At 40.7% G+C, this 27024-nt stretch overlaps 1 protein-coding gene across 3 annotated transcripts in view; it reads right to left on the reverse strand.

Annotated features, from left to right (window-relative positions):
• LOC101487998 (arf-GAP with coiled-coil, ANK repeat and PH domain-containing protein 3) overlaps positions 1 to 27024 on the reverse strand; it is a 58788-nt gene that overhangs the window by 28138 nt on the left and 3626 nt on the right. For all 3 annotated transcript variants that reach the window (XM_076883898.1, XM_004545131.2, XM_076883897.1), the window contains exon 2: positions 2879 to 2936. In XM_076883898.1, the coding sequence (XP_076740013.1) occupies positions 2879 to 2936 (58 nt within the window). The remainder of the gene's footprint in view (positions 1 to 2878; positions 2937 to 27024) is intronic.

Here is a 27024-nt window from a genome sequence, read left to right on the forward strand (position 1 = left end):
AAACACAACATGTGTGTGTTTGTGTCTGCTGGAAAGGGGTGGGGTTGGGGGTTGCTTAAGAGAGAGTGTAGTAAACCTTTAATTATCACATTTGGTGCAAGCGTTCCCAAGGTTGTCTGTATGTGACTGTGGTTTACTGGGTGGCTGACAGTAAGGGCTGCAGCCGCATGAACGCTGCTAAAACAGGCTGCTGGGATCAAAAGCATCAGTTGCCAAATGTTCACACTCATGTTCACACAGTATGTTTTCTAAGATGCATAATGCAGTCCAAATTTTAACAGCATTTTTAGGAATCTGTAGAAACTCCAAAGAAGCACGATGCTGCTGCTCCTCCCAGGCTGGTCTGACAACATATATGTCAACAAATTGGTTGATGTAGGGAATGTGATCTCATTGAGTGCAGGCCTGAACCCCCCAGGGGTCTGAGGATGGCCATTAGAGGGACAAGCTGTGTGTCTGGATATAATAAATGAGTTGGAGCCAAAATGCCACATCTGATGCCACACGACAGACCTTGCTGTGTTAATTGACCGAAACAATAACAGTATACTGTATTTGCAGCGTAACTGCAGAATTGCTGAGCAATGAGGTGAAGAATGTGAATTTTAATATTTTAACTAATTAGAAATGTTTCTGAGTACTGTTAGTGTTCTCTCAATAACAGCAACATTTCAGTATTCCAGTTAGCCGACGGACAGCACTAAATGTTTTCACACTTGTCAGAGAGATTCAGCTTTCATCAGTCATGTCCATGTCCTTGCCTGAAAGCCTTTGCTGTCACCACAGATAGCTTCAGGGCAGGTGGAGGACTCCTGCTGAACAGAACAAACCTCCCTGGTGGAAATATATCTCCTCTGACGCTTTTCAGTTTTCAGTGAGGCTGAACTGGAGTTCAGAGTTCATAAGGTCCTGCATTATCAGTTGGTGGCAGGAATGTTTATATGTGTAGAGAGCAAGGGGCTCTATTCACATTACTCCTTAATGATGAACTTTAATATTAAGTAAGTCAAAACCATCTAAATAATAACTTTATTATTTAAACAAACTTAGGTGTTCACACTGAGGTTTGTTAATCCACATTTCATTATGTCTGCAGGCTGTTTGATGTTTGAAGAACTGTCTCAGATTCACCTTCAGAGAGAAGAAGAAAGAAGCTGCAGTAACACAATCTCCCACTCTAAATTCTCTTTGACTTCCACGTCTATTAGTTTATCTGAAGAAGCCTTTCAGCTCACTTCCTCAAGACAGTCATCCGGTCCATCCAGAGTTATCTCTGTAGCTAATTAGGTTTGATACAGCTATAAAATTTATTCCAGTCGTTCCATTTGCCTTTAAACCTTTAACCTCTCACTAATACCATAGAGAACAGAGCCTGATCACAGTGATGCTGATGCGAATGCCTACACTTATGGAGTTACCTTAAGCTTCTTTTTCTAAATTATTCTGTTATATACTATGTGGAGAAAAGTACTGGGCCACATACAGGAGCTGATACATGTTTGGTATTAACATCGGTGTTTGTGCTGATGTTGATGCCAGAGGAGGTTTGAACTCTGCAGATCTTGAGTCAAAAGAGAGCTGGCAACTTTTATGCCTCACACTCGGTGGCCCTACCCTGTAAGTTGATGTGTTCTGCCACTTTTTTGAGTGTCTGTCATCCCTAAAGAGATCAACTTTGCAAGTAATACCACTTACAGCTGATTGTGGAATATCAAGGAGGGAAAATACTTGACTTGTTCCAGTAGTTGCCTCCTATTACAGTACCACACTCAAATACAGTGAACGTCCCATTCTTTCATTGGCTAGCTGATTGATTTTAGACACATGCGGCAATAGAACCGAAAACATCTGAATTCAGAGATTAAGAGGTGCAGTACTTTTGTCCAAATAGTGTATGTTTGCTGGGCTCATTCTGGCAAACAAATATAGCTACCTGACTGATAGTACTATGAAATGCTGCATGAGTATGAACTGTAATATATGTATAAAATAAATATACCTCCTAGTTTTGGTCTCTACGGCAGCTTTAAAATTAACACCTCCTGTGTTCAGGCAAATTGCACTTCAGGGCAGAGTGATCCATCCATCCATTTTCTTCTGCTTGACCAATTCATAGTCACAGGGGGACTGGAGCCCATCTTTGTGGGCACCCTGTGACACGCTCACATTCACACCTACAGCTAATTTAGAATCTCCAGTTAACTTAATCCAAGCACATCTTTGGTATGTGGGGAGAAGTCAGAGTACCCGGCGAGTACCCAGGCAGACATGGAGACAACATGCAAAATCCAAACAGAAAGGCCCCAGCCAGCGGGAGGATTCAAACCCAGGACCTTCTTGTTGTCAGGCATAAGCAACAAATGAGATGGAATAAAGTAAAGTGCTTTAATTCATGTCTCATAAATTGTTGTATAAAAAAAAATGGAAATTCAGCGCACACTAATGTAATAAACTGCACTATGTGAGCCTTTTCTACTACTTGCAACCTCGCTGGCATTAATCAGTCTTTTCTCCCTGTAAACGGGCAGCCTCTTGTTCGGTGCATGAACCCACTGCATTTAATTAACTGTCTGCAGTGTTTTCATTATTTAAATAGCTCTGACATTTAAATAACAAGTGTGTGAACTGCAGACATGCAGAGCGAGAAAGACAGCGATACAGAAAACTGATTACAGCGTAGACTCTAAAGTACTACTCATAGAAAACCTCCCCATCTGGTGGCGTTTAGCATTCAAACAAAGCCAATGAATTCCACTAATGCCCTGTTTAAAGTGTTCTAACCACTGAAAGAAATGGACACGTGATTTTTTTCCCTTATGGATCAGCTGACTTTATCTTTTAATGAGAAGCACAGTCCACATGTTAGAAGGATTCATACCTTATCGAGCTTCGCTTCAATTTCTACCACATCTGTCTCCACATCATCAATTCCAGCCCTGTAGAGAGAACACAAAGTCAGGCGGTTACTCAGAAATGATTTTCACTAATGCCATTTCTGAGAAAAGGAGCCACAGCTTAACCTAAAAACAAATATTACAGCCACAATCGGATGATTTAAACTCTTGTTTCAGAGAGATTCTTGGATTAGCGGTAAGCCACATTATCAGAGTGAATAATAAGAAAAAACCCCAAAAAACATATATATCGGTGAAAAGTTTAAACTGGCTGTGGCTCTAAAAGAAAACACCTAAAAGAAACAGAACAGAGGAAGGTCAGATGTGAAGACATGGCTTAAAAATCACAGTGTAAAGCTGTACCATGCTGCAATCGGTCACCATATATCAGTCTCACACACTTAAACATTAATCCTGATAATCAGATTGACAAAGGCATCACTCTGGAAGATTAGTAACCACTGCTGAGCTGTAAAATCAATGAAAAAAGCCAAACTAAATCAATGTAAGATCACATATCGGCCCGCACTTAAGTATGAAAGAGGTGAGGTGATAAAAGAGGCAGCAACAATACAGAGGAGCTTATATTTGGTACCAGCATTTTAGAATTACATGGTATTGGCCCAGATTCATAGGATAATATTTTTCAATTAATACTTTTAATCTCATTTTCCCATGTTCAGTCTTCAAAGATCATCAGGAGCATTTGCGCAGAAGCCAGCGTCCCACCCATCACGTGCTGAAACCATAAATCACAGGAGATGATGACCTCATCATATAATCTCAACCCCACCCGCTCCTTCAACCCTTTTACACCCTGCAGCTGGTTTTATACGTCACAGAAGAGGGAAAAAAGCACCAGCAGCTGCCCAGCTAGTTAATGTGATTAAGGTTTAGGCTTGCTCATGTGTGTTGTACAAGGGATGAAACGCAGTGGGAGGGACAGGACGAGACAGTTTAGTCAGTTAGCAGCTGATCCAGAAAAAAAGCAATCCCAGGATTACTTTCTGGGAATATGCTGGTCCTGAAAGTTGACTTGCATCTGTCTTCCACTTGCCCATTTCTTTTTCTCTCACCCATGACCCATTCTGTTTAGACAGACTGAATTTTTCTCTACCACAACATCACACTGACAGAGCATGTGTGCATGTGTGTGGTCTGCAAGATGGCAGGTATTTATCGTTTCACAGAGAGAGCGATGAAAAAAAGGTGTTAGCACAGATCGTTCATTAAGCTGACTTTGTAATTTGTTGCATGTGCTCAGGAATGGTTCAATTTCTGCTTTTTTGTCTTCCAAGCTGTGTGTTTATCCAACAGTATCATCTTCTCAATTAAGTCACTCTGTACTGAACACCACCAATGTCAAGCAGCTGTTCAGTTTAGAGGATAAGCTCATTACAAGGGTGTTGTGTCTCTGGTGGCGTGCGCCTAATAAACATTGACTGGCATTTGATTCAAGGGTGACTCAGATGACATATAATACAGCGGCAGCAGTCGATATGCTATTGATCAAAGCTTTCGAGTTCAGCACAACATCACTTGTGTGTGGCGGGACCGTTGTTTTATGTTACAGGTTTGATGCATGTAGAGGTTTTTGCAGCATGCATTTGGCATGGATGTTTTCTGCATCGATACACATGCCTGTAGGGTTATAATGGTGACGCGCTGAAAATCAGTTCACTGAGAAAGTTGTCAGCTCTGTGAAGGTTAAGTAAATAAACAGCATTAACAAGCTAATTATGTGTGTATGCAAGAGACAGAGAGCAAGCATGTGTGTGTGTTAATGTAGGTTTGTCCTTATTTTTCCCTTTACCACAAGGGATTGTAGTGGAATCAAGTAAGACAGACTTCCATGGACGATTATGGGTAATCCTGCAATGGTGGATGTCTGCATGTTTATGACAGGAAGAACAGACTGATGAAATGTAATGTATAATAATTTTTTTTAAAAGAATAAATAAATTATATATATATATATATATATATATATATATATATATTTGTTTCCAATGTGCGTGTTCAGTTTGTGTAAACAGACAAAGTAGCAAAAACACCCCAAAGTAGCTCCAACAATAATGCAGGCCATTTAGAGGGGGGATGGGCTTATATGCACTGCCAGTTTTAGCAGGGTGTACATGGGCTGACATCACTAGTGAAGGGGGGGGGGGGGGGGGCTCACGTGCACTACCACCATGTGCACATCCATCAGCCTCAACTACAACCTACGAGTGTGCTGAGTCTATTCTTGTTCCCCATGCTGTTGGTGTACTGTAGCATGCAGCCTGCACGCTACGTCATCTCACATCTCTTCTCATGCCCCACACACACACACACACACACACACACACACACACACACACACACTTCAATGCCCTGAGCTTTCCCTCATGTCTTCCAGACTCAGCTTGTCACACAGCATCGCATTCACATCAGCATCACTTCAAGGACCTGGAGGACAGAAGTAAAGGAATCACGTCTGCTGATAGTAGGCAAGCCCAGACCTAAGAGCTAAAATACCTTAATTAAATGCCTTAATTTAGTAGAAAATAGTATGAAGGCAACACTGTTTTAATGTTGAAACCAAGTAACCAATCTCATTTTGAATTTCAATTAAATTTGCTTTACATCAGAACATGAACTTTACTGTGAGCAGGGTTGTAAATGCATGCATAGCGAGCATTTTTCTCACTGAACGAGCATGCTGTTCTTATAACAGTTTGTTGTATCACATTTTTTATTGTTTACCAGATGACTCATCAAGCCAGGCAGCTGTGGGGACTGAATGGCATACTCCTGTTTTCACTACATATTCACTATTTCATGTGGAGAGTGCACTCCCACCCCTCACTGATACATACAGAAAAGTGTGACTCACCAAATGAATGAGGAGTTGATTACGCACCTGGACAGACACACAAAGACACATGCAAACAAAGATACAAAAACAGAAGACACACATTGACCCAGAAACCCATTAACAACAGGGTTTCATCAGAAGGCTCAAATTAGGCATAAAACCTACAATCTGCCAAATTTACTTCCATTAACATGCAGGTCGTTTCTGCCAACAATGAGGATGAATACATTATCGGGCTTTTACTGCTGTGTGAAGAAAAGCTTACTGATATCTGAAACAACAATCTAAAAGAACATTTTTTTGCCACACACACACAAAAAATAAGAATAAAAAAAGTAGAATGACTGAATGGAGGCATGCCTGTACCAACGTTTCTGATATGAAATTCTGAAATTTTAAAGCTTGGCTGTTTTTGTCCAGATTTATGTCGAGTGCATTAATGGATTTATTTGCATATAAATCTAACTTTGATTGAATTTGATCAGTCACTTTTTCAAATATATACATATATATATACATATATATATATATACATATATATATATACATATACATATATATATATATATACATATACATATATATATATATATGTATGTATATATATATATATATATATATATATATATATATATATATATATATATATATACATATATATATATATATATATATATATATATATATATATATATATATATATATATATATATATATATATATATATATATATATATATATATATATATATAAAATGCTGCAAGTAAGGCATTACTATTGCAAAAAAAAAAAATTAGCTTACTGTTACTTTCCCATAAGCACGCTGCGTTACTAAACTGTGATTTTGTTTGTCAGTGTCTCATGACAATGACGTACGAGCGTGCGACGCTGTGGTAGTAACAGAAATGTGTAGAACAACAATGGATAATATGGAGTGTGGGAGCAAGTACGACCACCGGCCCCACTCCTCCTAAACAGTTGACAATAGATTTAAGAGCGACAGGAGTCTTTGATTTTATTCCTTTTTTGCTGTGTTTTACTTGCATCTATTTGAAAGAGTGAGTGTAAACACAAAAAATTATTTTATTTTATACGCTGGAATACGCAGAAAAAAGGTTTAAATTTTGAACAAATTTCTTCAAGTCAAAGACTGTTGCATATAATTTAATTCTTGCTTGATGCAAAGTGCATAAAGTTAGTGATGAAAACTAATAAAACATTTTTTTAGAAAGAGTCTTTTTCATTCAAATTTCATCTGATGGATTATGCAGAAAAAATTGAATTGTCTATTGCTTTAGAATGTATTCAGGTTGTGTAAGTGATCAGTAAAGTAATGCGATTACTTTCTTGGGAAGTAATCAGTAATTAGTAACTAATTAATATTTTCAAGTAAGTTGACCAACACTGGTCATAAATACCAAGTACATCTTTGAGTGAGGTCACAGTGACCTCTGACCTTTGATCACAAAGTCTCAAATATGCAGACCTTAGAGACTAAATCATCCTTACACAAAGTAATGACAGGTTACAGGCTGCACCGTTATCTTGATATTCTTTCTTTATTTTGAATTTTGAGCAGCACTGCGCCTGACTTACTGCAGCACACGTTACCACACTTGCTGTTATAAAGGTGCCCGTCCGTACACACAGACGCATGCTGCACATTCTCAGTTATATTGAATAAACGTCTCCCCTCATCCACACGCACACGCCAAAATATCCCTTCCCAGAATTCCAAGTAGCGATCACCATGGCAACCAGTCATTGACCCACATCACCATGGCAACAGGCATCAGCATTACTCTCCCCTTTTTCTTTTTTTTTTACTGACCAATTTCCTCTTTGTCTAATGTGTCTGTCCGTGCGCGCCCCCCGCCACCACTCCTCCATCACTCCTTTCAGCTTCTTCCTTTTCTAAAAAGCACATTATTCATCGACGTGTGCTCTTACACTGACTCCTCTCCTCCTGATGAAACATATCAACCCGCTGATACGATCTTTGTCACTGATGAGGCGGTGCATTACAGCGGTGAGCTCGTGGCTGTAGTGTGGCTTGTGATGCATCTGCAGCGCCCGCTGTGACAGGCAAAGTGCCCTTGAGTAGCACGCGGATCCCACAGGAGCTTTAAGCTGTGGTCAGTCCTGCTCAATACAAACACACCCATCACAGTGAGCTGAGCTCTGTTATTCAAGTCGTACGTGTTCGTGGAAAATTTTTTTATTTTTTTTTCTGCTGAATAACAGCTTTCAAGATCATTTCCCAGTTAATGTTACATTTCTTTTATACTAATGAACTGCAAGGTATAGCTGTAAAAACGCAAGGAAATATAAAACGAGGTCACTTTGTTTGAGGAGGAAATGATGTAGGGTTTTTTTTAAATCGTCCACACTAATGGAAATCATTGAGATCAGGAGCAGGTGGTTTTTGGGTGGAGACAGCAACAGCAGCCCCAGCCGTCATCTCTTTGTTCTTCCATGCTAGACCACATTCAGCTAATTAAAAAATCAATTTCAATCCCATCGCACAAACATCTTATATTCACTGTTCAGTAACAGTATTGTTTATAAATATTCCGAGATAATAATTATAATTTTTGTCGATTACTGATCCCCCAAATCACAGTCTCCTTACTCTCTTTGTTTCATTTGCGTACGCTTGCGTCTGTCCATCTGTCTGCTTCCTGTCTGCAACACTCCCGTGTTTGCTGATGGCACAAAGCCGAAGACAGTGTGTTTATTTTTTTTGTGTGTGTGTGTCTGCGTGAGCATACATAAAAAGATAAACCTGAAATGCATTTACAATCTGTGTAATTATATATTTATAAATCTCAAAATCTGCAGTTTCATGGCAGAAAGTGTTTAAAGATCCATACAGTCCAACATTCAACAAAATACAACACGATTCAAGGCTCTGTGCCACTAATTGCTCAAACACGTGTTCAGAGTCCATTAAAAGAGCCTCCAGTCAATGATCCTCACACATTTTCCTAAACAGGCTGTCTTTTCACACCAATAACCAGCCAAGCCAAACACTACTATCTTATGTGCAGAGAACAAAGATGCCTTCAGTGCTTCCCAAAACCCTCCCTCACTCCCAACACACAACAAACATCACACTCATTCCCTGAAAAAACATTTGACTGGTCCGATGGCTGTTCGGACAAAGAGACCAAACAGGATGCAGACAAAAAGGACGAGCCTCGCGGGTAGCCTTGAGCCTCAGTTTAACTGGATTACAAATGATTTCAAGCAACACTCATAAAACAGCGGTAGCGAACATTTGGATACATTTTGTTAATGTTAATTTTAAATTTTGGAAGAGTTCAACATTTGGAAATATGCTTTAGTGGTCTCTTGCTGAGAGGTAGACGAAAAGACTGATACCTCTCTCATGTCTGTGCAGTGAACAAATCACCTTCTTAAATAATGATCATATCATAACTGCAGAAGATTTTTTACAGTGCTCGAGACAACTAAAGGCAAAACACATCAAACCTATTGGCAAAGAATCATTCTGGATATCTATACTGATGTGGGCTGGGTAATGTGTTAGGAGTGGAAAGGATGCCACGTCGTTTGATGGAAATGAAAATTATCAGTCCATAGTTGGCTATTCAGACACCCCAAAAATCAAAGTGAATAAATGATGCAGTAGGTAATCCATTTTGTTGAAACTCAAAATAGTACTCAGGGTTTTTATAGCCCCCACGTACTTGTATGCATGCCTGAGAATGTCAGGGCATGCTCCTAATGAGACGTATGGTGTCCTGGGGGATCTCCTTCCACATCCGGACCAGGCCATCACTGACTCACAGAGACTCTGAGGTGGAACTTGATGGACCAACAAATAATGTCCCAGAGGTGTGCTATTGGATTTAGTTCAGGCAAGCGTGGGGGCCAGTCAATGGTATCAATTTACCTCATCCTCCAGGAACTGGATACTGATGCAACATTAGGCTGGGCATTGTTGTACACCAGGAGGAACCCAGGACTCACTACATCAGCGAGGGAACTGAGATAAGTCCAAAGCACATAGCGGTCCGGCTGATAGAAGGACCTTCTGTGGACCTGTCCAGTAAATGCCTGTCACCTGGAATCTCCTCCATGCTTAAATACAGCAAAACATCTGGCATCATATTGATGTGCTGTCCTGGAGGATTTGGACTACCTGTGCAACCTCTGTAGGGTCCAGTTACACTGACCCAAGCCAAATGCAAAACTAGTAAGAAAAAAAAAAAAAAAGAAGTCAGAAAAGTTGAAGTGCGAAAAAATGGCTAACACAGAAAATAACCCACTGCACCTATGGTGTCACAGCCGTCTAAATTACACGAGCAAATCACAAATTATAAATACACTGGAATAAACAAAGAGCAGGGTTATTAAGACAGAACATGACATTACAGCTACAATACAAGGCCAACCCCAGGGCTCATAGTAAAAAGAGTTAAGAGCCTGTGGCACAAGTAGTGTTTCAAAAAAATCTCACACTTTCCTTTAAAACAGGAAACATTAACATTGCAGCTTTTATTATTCATTTAGTGTGATTTTCACCATCTGTCTCACCAGTATATCATTCATCTTTTGGATTATGCCTTTGAATTATTGGGAGGAATAGTTGTTAATGGAGAAGAACAGTTCCTCTCGCAGTCATGCAGTAGCTGTATAACGCAACATAAAGACTTCCACAAATTCACTCAAGGAGAGAAGAGAAGTTTCCCTGTTTCCCACCAGCTGTCAGACCACCTCTGTGCTAACATCAATAAAAACAATTCCCCAAAAAGCATTCAACCAAATATAATGTATCGTTGTTATGATTATTCATAAGCCATCATTCTGTACACCTCACACTATAAACACACTGCATTTCTAAATGTTTCTGCCGAAGCTGTCTGGGATGTGGAAACGTCATTATCTCATTCCAGAGTACATTCCAGCTAAAGGCCGGCAGGAAGTGTGCTGGAAAACCTCTTGTACCGAGTGTGAAGCAGACAAAAATCATTTTTCTCTAATGTCTTGTATCCAAGACTCGTGCCAGCTGGAACAGATTTTGCTTGAAAAGTGCAATTGTTCTTTTTTTTTTTCCGTTTCTTTTGTTGCCTTTCTTGCCAACAGAAGAGGAGAGCGGGTAAGAAACAGAAAACGGAGTTCCACAGGAAGCCATTCTGCTGAAAAATGCAGCCTGAATTACATCATCATCGTCATCAAGTGACACTAATGGTTTCCACTGTTTCCAGAAAATCTCAAAGCCGAAAGCTAGAAAGAGTACACACCGTGATCTGCTCTACGAAACTACATTTCATATTTAAAGAGATGCAGGAAAGAAAGTCTCCCTTGAGCCTGCTGATCATAATATGCATCCACACTGTGCACAAAAGTGGTGCCAAACCTTCTGCACCTTCACCCTAACTCTTCCAGCAGGTTTCCCAAAGAGAGAGAATAAGGCTAGTCCTAGACTGAAAAAGATGAATGAAAACCTCCACTTAAAAAAGTTCATCATCCGTGACTAGGGTTAATCTATATCTGAGAGCCCGAGCCTTTATCAGTAAAAGTGGTCTAGATTTGGTAGTCAGTTATTCCTGTATTTTTGGCAGACAGGAAGAAAAGAAGAGGAAGAAACAATACAACACAAAGCTGATGACATGCAATCTAGGTATGACACATATATGGAAATGCATTTGCACACAGCGCACACACACACGCAACCCAACCAAATTTAAATCCGACACACTTCCCGGTCACACGCACACCCATGTGCCCTTTGTCCAAGTGTAGGAGAGGTGTGCCCTGGGCCTGAAGAAAAAGTCTGATCATACTTTGTTAACACCCAGAAGAATCTGAACTCACAGTTTCACTTTCCAGTAATATCACATGACAGACTTTCTATCACGTTTGGATTTGTCCAATAATTTAAATTGGTCTTTCTTTTCCATATCCAGTCACTGGAAAAACGAAATAAACATTTATTTGCATGCACTTTTAGCCTTGTCCTCTACCTGCCCTACATTCTGTTAATGTGTCTTTTATCTTATGTGGAAATCCCCTGCATGACAGGACATGTTAAACTACAGATTCTTCTCACATTATGGGGTTAGAGGAATACACGAGAGCTTCCCAAGAAATTTAGATACAGCACAGTCTAGGAAGTGCGGTATTGGAGTCGGAAAAACTATGATGCTACTGCTCTACAAAACAAAAAGTTAAAACATAAAAAGACACAGCAGAGCTCTCCAAACACAGACCGAAATCAGCAGGAAGCCTAAAAGGACAGTATAATAGCAGGACTGCACATTTATCCAAATCTCTAAACTCTTTAACCTTCGCTGACCTCGCAGCAGGGTGTTAGCAGCGGGCGACACGCACACGGATGCAGCTTACATGAGAAATGCAGAGGAGGAAGAAGACCCCTGTGGTTTAAAAGCACTTTGTTCCCAGGGCTCCTTTTGCTTCTGTGCTCTTTGCATCCATCCCACCCAGAGCCAGTTCACAGTGAGGGATGACAGAGGAAGTAGCAGACAGCAGAAATGGAGTCACACTTGAAGATAATACAGGAGCAGACAGATATTGGCTATCCTCTTTAGAGAAGAACGTGCAACAGACAGCAATGACCTGCAGCGTCTTTTGTTAAGGCCACAGCTAAATATTTACATCTGTGCATTTGTCCGGGAGGGAATGAATGCAGGCAAAGTGTGATAAATGTAAGGACGTCTCGGAAAGCCTCTTTTCTCAGACAGACACAAAAAACAGTATTCAGTGCATAACATGGCTCTCCATTAGTCACTGCAAAAAAACACACACAGTTCAGTTGGACTGCCATTCCTACAGAGGAACAGTGTCCGTATAGAGCCGTCTCTCTTTCAAATGTGCCTCTATATATTGAATGCCTTGTATACATATACCAGTCACAATATTTCTTTAGGACTTTTTTGACAGGATAGCACAGGGTGTAGTAGGGCTGGGCTATATCATACCGTTCACGGTAATACCGGTGTAATTTTGGGCAACGATAGGAAAATGAAATATCGCGATAGAATATGGGTAAAAAGCGCATGCGCAGTGCCTTTGTTTACATACGCACATTGCGGCGACGCAGAATGAGAAGAGCGAAAGCGGATCATAAAATGAAACTTTTTTTATTTTATTTTTTTATTAGTAATATAAACATACAAACAAAATGCACAATATATTACAGATTCAGAGAACAGATATTTCTTACATATTAGCAACTTTCATACATAGTGAAAATAAAATATAAAGATGGGGTCACATAATTTAACAGGTTATTAACTCACTAAATCAAAATCTCCCATAAAGGAAACAAAAAAAGCAGCCTTTTTCTTTTTAACTAAAGTCAAAGATTTAACCAACAGGTTTAAGTCGTTTTTCCAGTAAGCTTCGTAAAATGAAACGGATGAACCAAAACTGGTTTGTAAAAATGCTGCAGCTTCAGTGGTGTGGAACTGGTTTAGCTTTCGTCCGTCAGATACACAACAAAGCACTATTTTTGGTAGCGCATGCTAGCGGGCCGGTATTACCGTATTGTTTGGAAAATACGGCGCACTTAAAATCAATCCTTTGATTTTTCTGAAAGTCGACAGAGCCCCTTATAATCCCGTGTGCCTTATGTATGAACTCTGGTTGTGTTTACTGACCTCGAAACGATTTTATGTGCACGGCGCTCGAAAATCTGTCAAATGTTTCAGTACGACTTTGCTGAGGTACGAAGCCGCACCGCTTGATGGATTGTCGGAGCATTACGGCTATCGTAGGCGGAGTGATACGTACTGCGCTTAAACATAATATTACCGTATTGTGTGTGTATAACCTCTTTTTAAGTTTTGTGCATATTATACATGGTTATGCTGAGGATATGTATGCCAGTTTCCACTGAAATGCCTTTTGGTTAAACTGTCAGCGAGGAATTTGCACTGTTAAATTTTTATATGACTTTAATGCACATAAAAAACAGCTGCTTGTTTAAGTGAAAATACATTGATGGGGTTTTTTTGCACTAATAAAGTTGTGGAGTTGTAAAGTATTTTGTCTGGTGTCAATTATATTGTCAGTTATATCGTTATAGCAAATTTTTAAATGTATATCGTGATAAATATTTTTGGTCATATCGCCCTGCTCTAGGGTGTAGTCATTATTGCTAATAGAGAGCGACTTGAATGAAACCCATGAAATGGCCTGGGGAGGACTTGAAACCAGGCACCTGCATTAGCCTTACTGCTCAGCTACAACATTAAACCTACCTGTCTAATACAGCTTTCTGTTGCCTAAACACACTAATGAATTGTGAAACCCCAGTTTTTCTACTGTAAAACATATTTTCACTGCACAGTTACAGCATCAACTGATATCATGCTGCTGTGATGACTAACCAGTGACTAACCAGGATCTGTATCACATCCCCCACTTGCCTGGAGCTGAAGTCCAAAAAAAGAAACTAAATCAGAATGAAAGTGGACATTGACATTTAGAACTTTACTGTAAATCAAAACAGATGGAGTACATTAAGATGGTGGAAAAAGCCTCCACTCCTGTAAATGCAAGTTAATGCAAATGTAAAAAATGCTTGATGTTTGTGTTATCAAATACACAGGATGTAGAAACTATTATGTAACAAAGAAAAAAAGTCAGCCCTAACTGTGCTAATCTGGGTTGTATAATATTTATATTCAACGGTAGAAGAAACAATACAGATATTAACTGACGGATACAGAGAGGCTTACAGGTAAGCTAAGTGTGCATTCCTTCCTTGGGCTTTGTTAGACACAAAGAGTCTGTTTTTGTTCCACAGGGCAACAGATAATTCCATTCTTAATGAATGTTTGGCATTGATAAGGCTTGCTTTTTGTTCCACCCCAGAAATGCACACACACATGCTTGTAGGTATGTATGGATAAGCCACGCATAGCACAAAAGGCCTGCTTAAGGTCATGCCAAAGGATGTTGGATAGAATTCCAGTCCAGTCTGACCTGGCCACTCCAAAACCTTTGGTTTTTTTGTTTCTTTGTTTCTTAAGCCATTTTTTAACGATCGTTGTCTTGCTGCATAAGCCAAGTGAGCTTTAGCATTACGGGACAAACGGATGGTCAGACAGGATTTTCTGGCAGAGAGCAGCTTTCATGGTTCCATCAATTATGGCAAGTCGTCAGGTCCTGAAGTAGCACAACAGCCCCAGACCGTCACACTACCACCACCATGTCTGACTGTTGGTACGATGCTCTTTTTATGAAATACTCTGTTAGTTTTACACCAGATGTAACAGAACTCAACCCTTTCAAAAAGTTCAGCTTTTGTCTCGTCAGTTCACAGAATTTTTCTCCAAAAGTCTTTATCATCAAGACTGTTTTTGGCAAATGTGAGACGAAACTTTGTCCTGTTTTTGGTCAGCAGTGGTTTTCTCCTTGGAGCTCTCCCATGGATGCCATCTCTTTCTTATTGTTCAATCATGAGCTCTAACCTTAACTGAGACAAGTGAGGTCTGCAGTACTTTAGATCTTGTTTTGGGTTCTTTTGTGACCTCCTGTGTGAGTCGTCAACGTGCTCTTGGACTAATTTTGGTAGACCGGTCACTCCAGGGAAGGTTCAATGCTGATCCATATTTTCTCAATTTGTGGATAATGGCTCTCGCTGTGGTTCACTGAAGTCCCAAAGCCTTAGAAATGGCTTTATAACACTTTACAGGCTGTCAAAGGCTCATCAGTTGTTCAGTTTATTTTGATCATGGCATGATCTGTTGCTTTTTAAGATCTTTTAGCCAAGTCACTTTGTCAGACAGGTTCTGCTTGAGCGATTTCTTGATTGAAGAGGTCTGGCAGTAATCAGATCTGGGTGTGGCAATTGCAACTGAACTCAGCATTCAAAATATTTTGGTCTTAGCTGATATTTTTGTTTGCACTTATGCACTCTGTATCTATTGGCTAGTAGAGTGACATCATCACAACACACAGTGAGACATACAGTATCAGTCTTGGGCCTGAATCAACGAGCTCCAGCACACTTTTGCCAGAAAAGCTCACTTGTACATGAATTCCTTCAAGCACAATGTTTAGGTTTTTCCCCACTTGATCACCAGGTAAAGCACTGTCAGGTAAAGCAGTGTGATAACTTGTGGGAATATCTGATCACATCTTGCTTCCCACACTTACAGAAACACATTTATGCTCTAAGCTAAGGTGTTTATTTATGGCTCTGCATGCACGTGTGTGCATTTTATTGAGACCATGTGTGAGAGAGAGGAGATGCCTCTTTGAAACAGTTGTGCAAAAGAGGAAATAACTCAGCTCTGCACAAGAAACTGCTTTCCCACTGTTATCTTTGGCAGCTCTGGCCGAACATCAGCGGAATAAGGCTGCTGCTGACACAAAAGTCAGATGTGCCAAAGAGGAAACAACCACAGATTTACACTTTTATCCATTTAAGAACGGTCTGTCACTGCCAAACACCCCAAGAAGCTCGGCAATGATCATCTGACAATGTTCATCTCACTCAAGTCGATCTTTTCCAAAAAAATACCGCCAGGTCGGGTTTTAGTTTCCTTGCTTTAGCTACAGTACATTGATGTACTCTGACTGGATATACAGGACTCCTGTGGTAGGTTACTGTATCCTAGTGTCATGCATAAAGATATTTTGGAAGAGAAAACATTTTAAAGTTATGCTGTTATCTTCGTGTTGTTACTCTACTCCACCTGCTTGCATTTTTAATTATTCCTAAAAAACAAAATCATCCATTTTCTTCTGCTTATCCAGTTCTTATCCAGGGCTGGAGCCCATCCCAGTTGGCATAGGGTGAAAGGCGGGGTTCACTCTGGACAGGTCGCCAGTCAGTTGCAGGGCTAACACAGAGAGACAAACAACCATCCCTTAATTTGCTTAAGGGCAATTTAGAATCACCAATTAACGGAACCGCACTGCATGTCTTTGGACTGTGGGAGAAAGCTCGAGAACCAACAGAGAAAAAGCAAACATGCAAACTGAAAGGCCTTGAACAGATGGTGGATTCAAACTCAGGACCTTCTTGGTCTGAGCCAATAGTGCTAAAAAAACAAAACAAAAGCAGTTCAGTTAAATGGAAGGGGGTCACGCTCAGGAGTCAGGCTTCCCCTACATGAACTCTGTGACACATTGGCTACCAGTCCAGGAAATATTATGCTTTTAAACCAATTTGTGCTGGGATGTCTTTCAGCATACTGTAATTATAAAGTGCGATTGGGCTCACAGAACATGCACAGATTAGAAGTTTATTTATGGCAAAAGTAACTGAATGACAGAGTTCTCATTCGTCTGCTGCAGTTTGAGTAGCTGCTGCTGCTATTCCAAGCACATCAGCATTTATTGTTTGGCTATATCTGATCGACCTTCAGCTTTCAAGCTGAATTGACTGTGAAATGACTTGTCAGAGTTTTGTTTACCTACAGAGATTATTATTTCTTACATCACTGGAGCCTGTCAGCAAACACTGATGACCTCAGTCTTGACAAAGTCATGAGTTGGTTTCACACGTGCGCTGCAAGGAGCTGCATGTGAGACTGTAAATCTTAAAACATAGATCAGGTTAACCTGTCCAAACCTTCACACGCAATATCCAAATAAGCCCATATTAAAATAGAGCTGGTACAGGGTATGTGTAGAAAATTTACCACTGGATGGTCCTGCACCCTCACCTAAAACAAGCGGCAGAGGATCCGTTATCATGCGCTAACATGTGAGAAAGCACCCACGGTTACCCACTCGGAAACTTGAATCAGCCATACTCTCCAAATTCCCAATGACCAGTCAACAAGCTGTTAAATAACTCTCTCACATGCACACAAACAATCGCGTGTGTGTATGTGCGACGTAAAGATGGGAATGGAATCCGCTGAAGGCGCACCACAGACAAAGTGAGCTCACAGACCAGACAAATTTAGTTTGGGGTAAACATTTATGCATCTAATGAACACTGTTGAACAAATTCTGTCACTGTAATTCCAAATGGCCAGTGTTTTTCTTTCACTCCAAATTATAGCCATTATCTCCAAATGAAGCAACAGCAAAACCACAAGGCCAGATTTTTGTTGTTGTTGTTGTTGTTGCTAATACCGGACTACCAAAGCATTGTCCTTATCCAAGACTACGACGGCGGTCGAGAAAACAAGATTACAACACCTCACACGACTGCATTATTAAATCGTCGATTGCTGAAGTGCAGCAGGATATGAAGTGGAGGGAAAGTCCACTGGGTGAGACAGAATGAAGAGACAGGTTTACATTAACGCTCGGGGTGGTCTTACGCAAGAGCCTCGCTCATTGAGACAGCAAGAGAAACAAATCTGGGCCAGACAGCGTGAGTATGCAAGTGAAGTGTTGTGGTTTCACCTATAAAGCTCAGTGCTAGAAAGATTTATGAATTATATTTTACAAATCAAATGTTAACATGTTGGTAATGAGGTAGTAAATACACATGGACTTCTGACGCAGCTGATGCTTCCAGTTCAGAGCTTAATATTTTACAATGAACAGATCAGCTAAGATCATCGCTTATCTGCTCCCATGTAGCTGACTTGTTGTGATGCGAGCATTTTGACTGCAGTAGGGTGACATAACATTTATGAAATTTAATTATATGACTGGCCCGAGTTAGACCTCAAAAATTGTCAGCAGTAATTATCGAACACTTTAACTTAACAAAGCTAGTTTTTATGTGATGTGGTTTCAGAAACTGTGGGAGAAAACGGTGCTTGGCTGCAGTCAAAGTGAAGCTTTTACTCTAATCTGGTTTTCTACACTCTAGTACAAAGTAGACTGCAAGTTGCCGTCACCATGAAACTTCTGGTTACGCTTGTTTCATATCGAGCTGAACCTTAATCTTCCTGCTCTCCAGGCCAGATCTCTCTGACAGAACCACCCTGTTCAGGTAGCTACATCTGTCTATGTGACATATGCACACACACACATACCCACCATATCCCTACACCCTCATACCAAAGCAATCTATGACACCGTCTTCCTTCCTTCCTGCCTGCTTTAAGATCAATTGCCATTATAATTTGATGAATGTGGTTCAGCTGTTGTGATTTTTTTTCTTGACCCTTGTACGCGGTGGGCAAACCACTGAACAAATGGAAAGAACCACTCTGTTCGTGAAAGAGTGCATGCTTATGTGACTTTGTAGGAGTGGGATTTATGAATCCAAGAAACTGTGGGACTGCTGACATGGCAGATGGGAATATTTTCATTTGGAAATCCCTGAGGAATTCCTCAGGGATTTCAGGCACGGATGCAGGCTGAAGAATGTAAAGATGGGAAACATGACTAGGGAATCCATCAGTGTCCAAGAAAGAGCAAAAGGTGTTCCGGTTTCTTTTCATGTCCCTCAAGACTGGCTTGTCAATCACACTTGTGGTTTCAGCACTGCAGGGGTGTACGGATTCAGCGAGGATTGGGGCTGGTGGGGCGCCAAACACACGGCAAGCCAGCATCAACAACCTGATAGAAATGGTCAGATATGCATGTCTCAACAGACTGTAGCTGAGATTGAAGAGTAAGAAGAAGGAAAAAAAAAATCTTAACTATGTGAATTGTGCTATTTACTAAAGGCACCGGAAATTTGTATCGGTGGTCTAAAATTTTGACACATTTGGTGTGAGGGACAGCAGGATTGTGGGTGGAGGAAGAGCGTGAGGGCTGAGTAAGACATGAGAGTAAACAGGAAGGACAAACAGCCTATCAAAGTATAAACTAATAATCTGACGCAAAAGAAAACTACTGTTCATAAAGCCAAGTGTGTACAATTAAAACCAAGGCAGAGAAAGTTGGGCCAAATCTGAACCAGCTGCTCAAGTGGACCCCAGATGTAAGAGCGAGACGTGCAAACACAAACACCTTCTATTCCAGTTTGAACAGGATGATTGTGAGACTGTATCATTTGTCAGCCTAAGGAAGCTGTCCTCTGTGTCTTTAAGATACTTTTCTGGGAAATTTTACCACAGTGGGTTTTTATACACGGTTATGTGTCTGTATGTGCTGCCATTAATCTGTCTCCATTTTTTTTTGTCTTTCTTCCTCTGGGTGCACTCCATCCCTTTGGACCATCTTTCTTCCTCTATATTCCCCCTCCACTACAAACATCCGCCCATCAGTCATTGCCCCTGTATGTTTAGTCATCGATCATCCTTCCAGTCATGCTACATTCCCATCTTTTAACTAGAACCAGAGCAAAAACAGACTTAGGCAGCATACTGAAACTCAGTCAGTGTTGCTGCTGCTGCGCTGTCACTGATTCATATCCACTCTGCACACTGCCAATATAGGAGGCTGGAGGAGAGAGTACAGTGAGGAAAAAGATGGATAAAGGTGAAGAAGAGGAGTGCAACCACAACAAGATGACTGGTGGGTGTGCACACAAAGATTTCCCAACTCTTTTCTCTCCCTTCCTGTCTTTTGGCCACCACTTGGTTGAACCAGTTGGGCTGTTTATCGAAGGCACGGAGCCCCGCGACACCAGATAATTCCCACATTGCGTGTAGACGACAAACACGCACTTGTAGCTTAAATTTCTATTTTTAACACAAGAATTAGTCTTGCCGACGTCAGAGGCGTCGATTTCTTTGGCTAGCTACGATCCAGAATTATAGACGGATAAACATCGGAAGACCGACTGCGTCGACAGTCTTGTGGAACAGGCTCTTAGGTTTCGATGCGAGTCCCCTCAACAGGATGTAAACAGTGAAGACTAGCCTTTAAATCCTATGGAAGTTGTTAAGTGGTTTATCCTGGCTTAAAAAATGTTTTCAAGTTGAGGAAAAAAAAACATGTATGGCTATTTCAACTGCAGTGTATTAAAAAAAATGCAAAACCGTGTATAAAACCTCCTGGCACACAGAAAGCCACCACGAAGTCAAACGTTTTATTTCTTTCTGTACAAAAAACACAATTTTAAGACCACTTTTATTATTTCAAGTATCTTGGAGACAAAATGTTGATTTGAAGTGTGAGAAACCACTGACCCTTTAACCCTGCAGAAAATCACCTTGTCGTGTCACATTGTGGTGCCAGATTCTGTCTTTAATGTGCATGTTTGTACAGCTACATGCGTCTGTCCAAACATATACAGTGCCCCAAGGTTTCATGTGTAGCTTTCTGCACAAAAAGTCTGGAAAACACAAATGCATTCCAGAAACTACACATAAGCGGTGAAGCTGGTTTCCCCCTTATGTGATTTAATGACTTCCTGCATTGTGAACTCTCTTCAAACATGACTTCCAGTTAAACCAAAAGTCAGTCTGTGTGTTTGGTTAACAACTCCACCCCCCAAGTAACTACCATAACACATAAAACTAGCAAGCTGTGTTTTGATTCTGGAAGAGTCTAAAAAATACATCTCAAGTGAGGCAAAATATGTGTTTAAACTGCGGGGGATGCCAAAGGATAGACAAATGCTTCTTGCTGGGAAAACAACTTGTAATACCAACATGAAGAAAGAAACCCAGGAACAAGACGACGCCAATTTACTTAATAGTTTTGATTTGATTTCAAGAGGCCTTGGCAGCATTTGCACAAACTCCCACACCAAATGCTGATCTTAGTGGGACTGAATGATTACACAGAGAGGTTACTCACAATAAACCATGACACAGCATGAAAGACGTGAGAAGGTCTGATTTGTGCCACATTTTTCACTCTTCTTACTCACGACAGGAGTGACCCTCGACTCCGATGAGACCAACACATCTGCCACAAATCAGACTTTGTCAAAAGGATGTTTTCAAATGATTCATGTTGTCTGTGCTGACGCTGTTGATCGCCACATCTTTAAATCAACCGCCTGTTAGACTTAGTCGCTCTATAAATGCAAAATTGAAACCTTAAAGTGGCGCTTTATAGTCATCCAGATTAAATGAGAATCTGCTAAAGCTCTCCCATGAATCACGACTTGCTCAATCACAGCTGCCCAGGCTCTGATCTGGGTAATTACTCTCTGGACCAAAATAAACTGCAAGTCGCAGTCATTATGAAACTATGACTTTGATTGGCATTATTTTCCAAAGACAAAGAATTAATAATTACACTTTGGGATTCTAGTTTATAGAAAAAGCCTGTTTGACTGTCACATCCACTGAGCTGGAATTAAGATGCAGCTTAATCAATGCGGGGGTTACAATAGTTAGTGCCTGTGTTTCTCTGCGTTTTATCAGGATTAGAGTTCAGTTTGTAACTCAGTCAAATTTGTGTTTTAGACGAGAGTCAGGAGGGCATTTAGAAAATGAAAGATGTCAGGAGAAGTAAGCTGGACCACGAAGAGATCTTAATGTGATCTTTTCTTTCTCCTGATATTTGTGTGCAGAGTTGTACTGTATGTTAAACACAGTAATAAAGCATAGTATCACGATATTTCATGTGGCAATATTGTATCGGTACAGGGACAAATATCAATATTTTATTAAATAAATTAAAATACTCTGGGAATACTACAAACAAGAGGGTTCATCTCATGCGCCACCATGCTACGTTAGCCGAGCAAACTTGTAAAATCGCCTCAATCGAAAATCGATAACGTTATATTATGGGATAAAATACATAACTGACAAAGTTTAAAATTGAGGACGGTGAGCTAAAATGAGCTGCCTTGCACCTGCTTGATTCGAATTGCGAATATTCAGGACTGCGCTGCGGTTAAAGCATCCTCCTGTACAACATCCATTATGATCTCGGCAACCATGGAGACGCCTCTTAAAATGAAAGCCACTGCATTGTGAATTGGTTTTATAAAAAGTTTTCAGTGGGACATAGAAGTACTCTGACCCAAGGCTTGCAAGTCCTTTAAACTGCAGTTTGTCAACAGTACTTGTGTAATTCTTCATCCCTCACACTACAGAAAGGAAAATTGTATTAAAGCTTCTCAGGGTATGAGGCTGATAGTGTGTGAGCTTTAACGGGGTCTGTAGGCTATCCAGCTGATTTAATCAGAGTGTGTTTACTGATAATCCTATTTCATATAGGTCCCCCAGCAGCGCATGCACTCCGTGGATTCACTGGATGTGTCCACGTGATGGGCCCATGTTCTCATGAACATGCCCAACTTCTGTGTGCTTGGCACGGTGGCAGAAAGAGGAATATGAGATGATGTGATTTGCCAACATGCTGGCCGGGAGGCAGACACACACGTGCGACACAAATGCAAATCCGATAAGAAGAATGAAAACCACACAGTACAGAAGCCATTCAAGTGCCTATCATTATCATTATCGCTACTGATTTCCATCCTTCTATGCTCCTCTGAAATAAAGAATCGGATCCTGCACGTTTGCAAACACCGAGTCTCGTGTAAGAGCAAAACAGAGCGGGAATACCAGATTTGTGAGCAGAGCAGCAGCTGCGATCTGTGCACAGTATGTTTCCAAGCAAACAAACAAAATGCTGCAAGAGCAGAAACGCTGCTTCTAAGTCGATGGATGTCAACAACTCTGTTCCTAAAACAAAAACAGGAACAGTATTACTGGCTACAACATTTCTGAACACAGCAAACATCTGCAGGTGGCAAATGGGGGCATCGCCTTTTTCACATCATATGCAATGCGCAGTGCGCTTTTTTAAATCTGGAGTCACGTAAGGGCACCTATTCAAGGCGCACATGCAAAACAACTGAGGCGGGGTTGCCCTCTTCGTTCACCTGATGTCTTTCGATGCAATAAAAAGAGCACTTCATATCACTCTGTCAGAGGGTTAGACAATACATCGAGACCACGCTGCCACAAACTGCACTCCTCCTAAGTTGTAACAACAGTTTGTGAAGCTTCTGACAAGACCGGCCAGCTTTCTGCAGTTCACAGCCGACGCTACCTTTACACACCCAGGGGGAACTAAAATATTTATGTAAACTCACAGGGGTTACGAGATATTTTTATGGCCCTGCCAGTCTGCATGTTTTTTCTGTTAACACTTGCAGGTTAAAATAGTTTAACAGGTCAATATATAGCTAAGGGATTTCTTTCCGGTGAGGGTTTCCTGATCTAATCACTAACATCATTAGGAGTTTATCATCATGGCACCGTCTGCTTCATCCTCAACCTGCTGCGGTCGAACCTTTCAGAGCAAAGAAAGTATTAGCAAAGCTGCTATATCACGCAGTACGTGCGCAACAACACATGTACCTATTACACTTTCAGGGCTAATCAAATATTCAAAACTGTATTCAAATCAAAATACTCACATTTATTGTTCTAAACAACACTGCATAACATCGCTATGTTAGTGACATCTGTCCAACTGTCAACACAAAAGTCTACTCCACCAATCACATTTCAGACAGTGCTGAGCTACTGGGATTTTCCCACTCATCTCTAGGGTTTACAGAGAATGCTCCAAAAACAAAAACTATCCAGTGAGCGGCAGTTCTCTAGGCGAAAAGGCCTCGCTGAGGTCAGAGGTCAGAAGAGAGTCGAAGGAATGCTTCCAGCTGATAGGAAGGCAGGAATAACTCGAATAACCAGATGCAGAGGAACATCTCTGAATGCACAACATGTATAACTTTGAAGTCGACAGCAGCAGCAGACCACACCGGGTGCCACTCCTGTTAGTTTAGAACAGGAAACGGTGGATGCAGCTGACACGGGCTCACCAATTTGACATCAGAAGATTAAAAAACGTTGCCTGATGTGATGAGTCTCAATTTCCGCTGTAACCTTCAGATGCTCAGGTCAGAACTGGGCTTGAATAATATGGATTCATTGTGGCTTTTATCGTATCAAAGGATCAGGGCGGGGTGGTGTAATAGATATTTTGTCAAACTTTGTACCACTTAGTACCAACTGAACATCACTTAAACACTACAGCTTACCTGAATATTGTTGCTGACCATCCGTTAATGACTGCAGTGTGCTCATCCTCTGGTGGCTGCCTAACTCTAGAGTAGATACATGTTCTGGACGCAGTGTATTAATAAAGTATCACAAGAAGAAGGAAAAGTATTTATTACTGCCTTGATATTCCTTCATACCTTTATCACAGTGGCAAAGATAACATAAACTGAAGCAGATTTAGCAGTTTTTAATATTTTTTGCATTTGACTCCATTGTACAGATTAAAAAGTGCTTTAGCTTTAACGTATGCTCACAGATTAGTGACAGGGGATATTTAAAATACATAAATTCCCAACACGTAGGACCAAGTCCAGCATTAGTAACTGCATGACCTTCCTATACCTTGTAAAAGACAAACTACCATCTTGGAGGGAAAATCCCTTTTATTATAGCTCAAATGCAACAGATTTGGTTGCAAACACTGCTGGAAAAGAAAAACGTTTAGATTTTAATATGAATGGAGAGCATGTGTATAATAGAATAGTGATTCAGGCCAGCCAGGCTGTTTCCTTTCTTCCTCTGCTCATCTCCCATGTACACGGATGCATTAGAGAAAGTGTTTGGGAACGAATGTCTAGACATCAGCTACTTAATGCAAGCGGTCTGGAGCCTTTTTAAACATTTTGCCAAAAGCTGAAAGTTGTAAAGAGGCTTTATTCCTGATGGTTCAAACGGTCACGGTGACTCTCAAAGATGTTTTTCTCCAAAATAGGTTACAAGCAGTTAGACAGGGTCCTTTTGGGCTTAGAACTAAAAACAGGTACAAGCCTGGGACATTTTCCAGACAACATCATATCTGCACATGTGCAGTTTATCAGTGAGAACCAGTGAGAACCGACATGTAATCTTATTCAGCCCTTTAATGCATTTTCTCATCCAGTCTGAAATCATCTGGGCTGTTAGTCACCATGTGATGTTCACCTCTGCAAATAACGCGACTGTTTTCTCTGCTGGGACACCTGCCCGCTGGCACACTCTTCAAACAACTACTGAGTATTTTCCCATTGATGGGGACAGATATGAATCTCTCCTGCCATCACGCATGATACCGAGATGAGAAGGGTATTGTCTACACCTGCCAATGCCTACTGGTCACTCTTGGCAACAGCAGAGCTATTTTCCCGCCTCTGACTAGCAAAGACAGCATGACGCATATTTACACATTTCACAGGCTCTTAACAATAAGCACCCAGTATCTCAAATAGACAGCAAAGTCAAGATGTGTCAGAAAAAACGAGAGAGAGAGAGAGAGAGAGGATTAGAGGTAATGGTGATGCAGGTAGGGAATAAAAATCCAGACAGACAACTAGAGCATCAAAAAGCACTTTAATCTGCCAATAAATGGAGACATGCTTTTAAAAATAATTGTAGGAAATCACACATAAGGGCAGCTAAAAGCCTCTTTTTATACAGACACATCAAATCTTTTATCAAATCCACTTCACCATCAGGTTATATAAACCTGAGATATTTTTGAACTTCCACGATTTTGCAATTTATTATCATGTGGGCTCTCTCTATACAGATTTAGAATAACATTCATTTCTGAATAAAACTCCTCCAGCTCTAAACAGCCAGACATATAATAACGTAATGGCCATGGAGCTTAAAGCAAACATTCACACCCTTTTTCTCAGACTATGGGGTTTTCATGTTGTCTCAAAAACACACTTTTTTACTACCCATGTTAACTCTGAAACACTCAAAACTGTAGGTAATATCAACTTAACCAACTATAGAGCAGAAATAACACTGTTTAAAGCTTTCACATGTTCATAAAAAACTAGGGTATTTGTGTCTGACTTTGTGATTTTGGTGCCTTTTAGATCATTTTTTTATTGCAACTATCAGAAAAATAATATGACTCAGTGTGCAATTAATTTAAATAACAGATCCATAGAGTATGTGCATGCACTTTGTTAACCAAGTCACAAAGAGTGCAAGTTTTAACTGATGAAACTCAACCCTCTCATCTCAATGTCGACTCTTGTGGATCCAAAATACCAGGATGTCAGTGAAATACCACGGGATTTGGCCAGCGTGAGCTGTGAGGAACTCGGGCCTTTACCTGTAGGCTGGGAGGTCCGAAGCACCGTGTCTGGCCGGATCTACTTTGTGGTTCAAGGCTTTGAAAGAATACGCCACAAACCGATGGCTAGCCAAAGAACGACGTGCAAGACCACGAGAAGCCATCACCAAAATTAAGTTCTGAACATGCAACACTGCTGTTGAAATAAGGTTAAGAATGTGTGTAACAGCTGTTACGCTGGGATATGACATGCAGCTACCTGAAAGCTGAAGAGAGTATTTAAATATGAGGTAAACTTGCACGCAGGTTTGGCAACAGTCTGTAGCACAATCCCTCCAGTCTTATGGGAAAATTATTATACATGGACCCTAGTTTTGTTTTAAACATTATAGACTG

This window comes from Maylandia zebra, linkage group LG5 (assembly GCF_041146795.1).
Source record: "Maylandia zebra isolate NMK-2024a linkage group LG5, Mzebra_GT3a, whole genome shotgun sequence".
Taxonomy (NCBI): domain Eukaryota; kingdom Metazoa; phylum Chordata; class Actinopteri; order Cichliformes; family Cichlidae; genus Maylandia; species Maylandia zebra.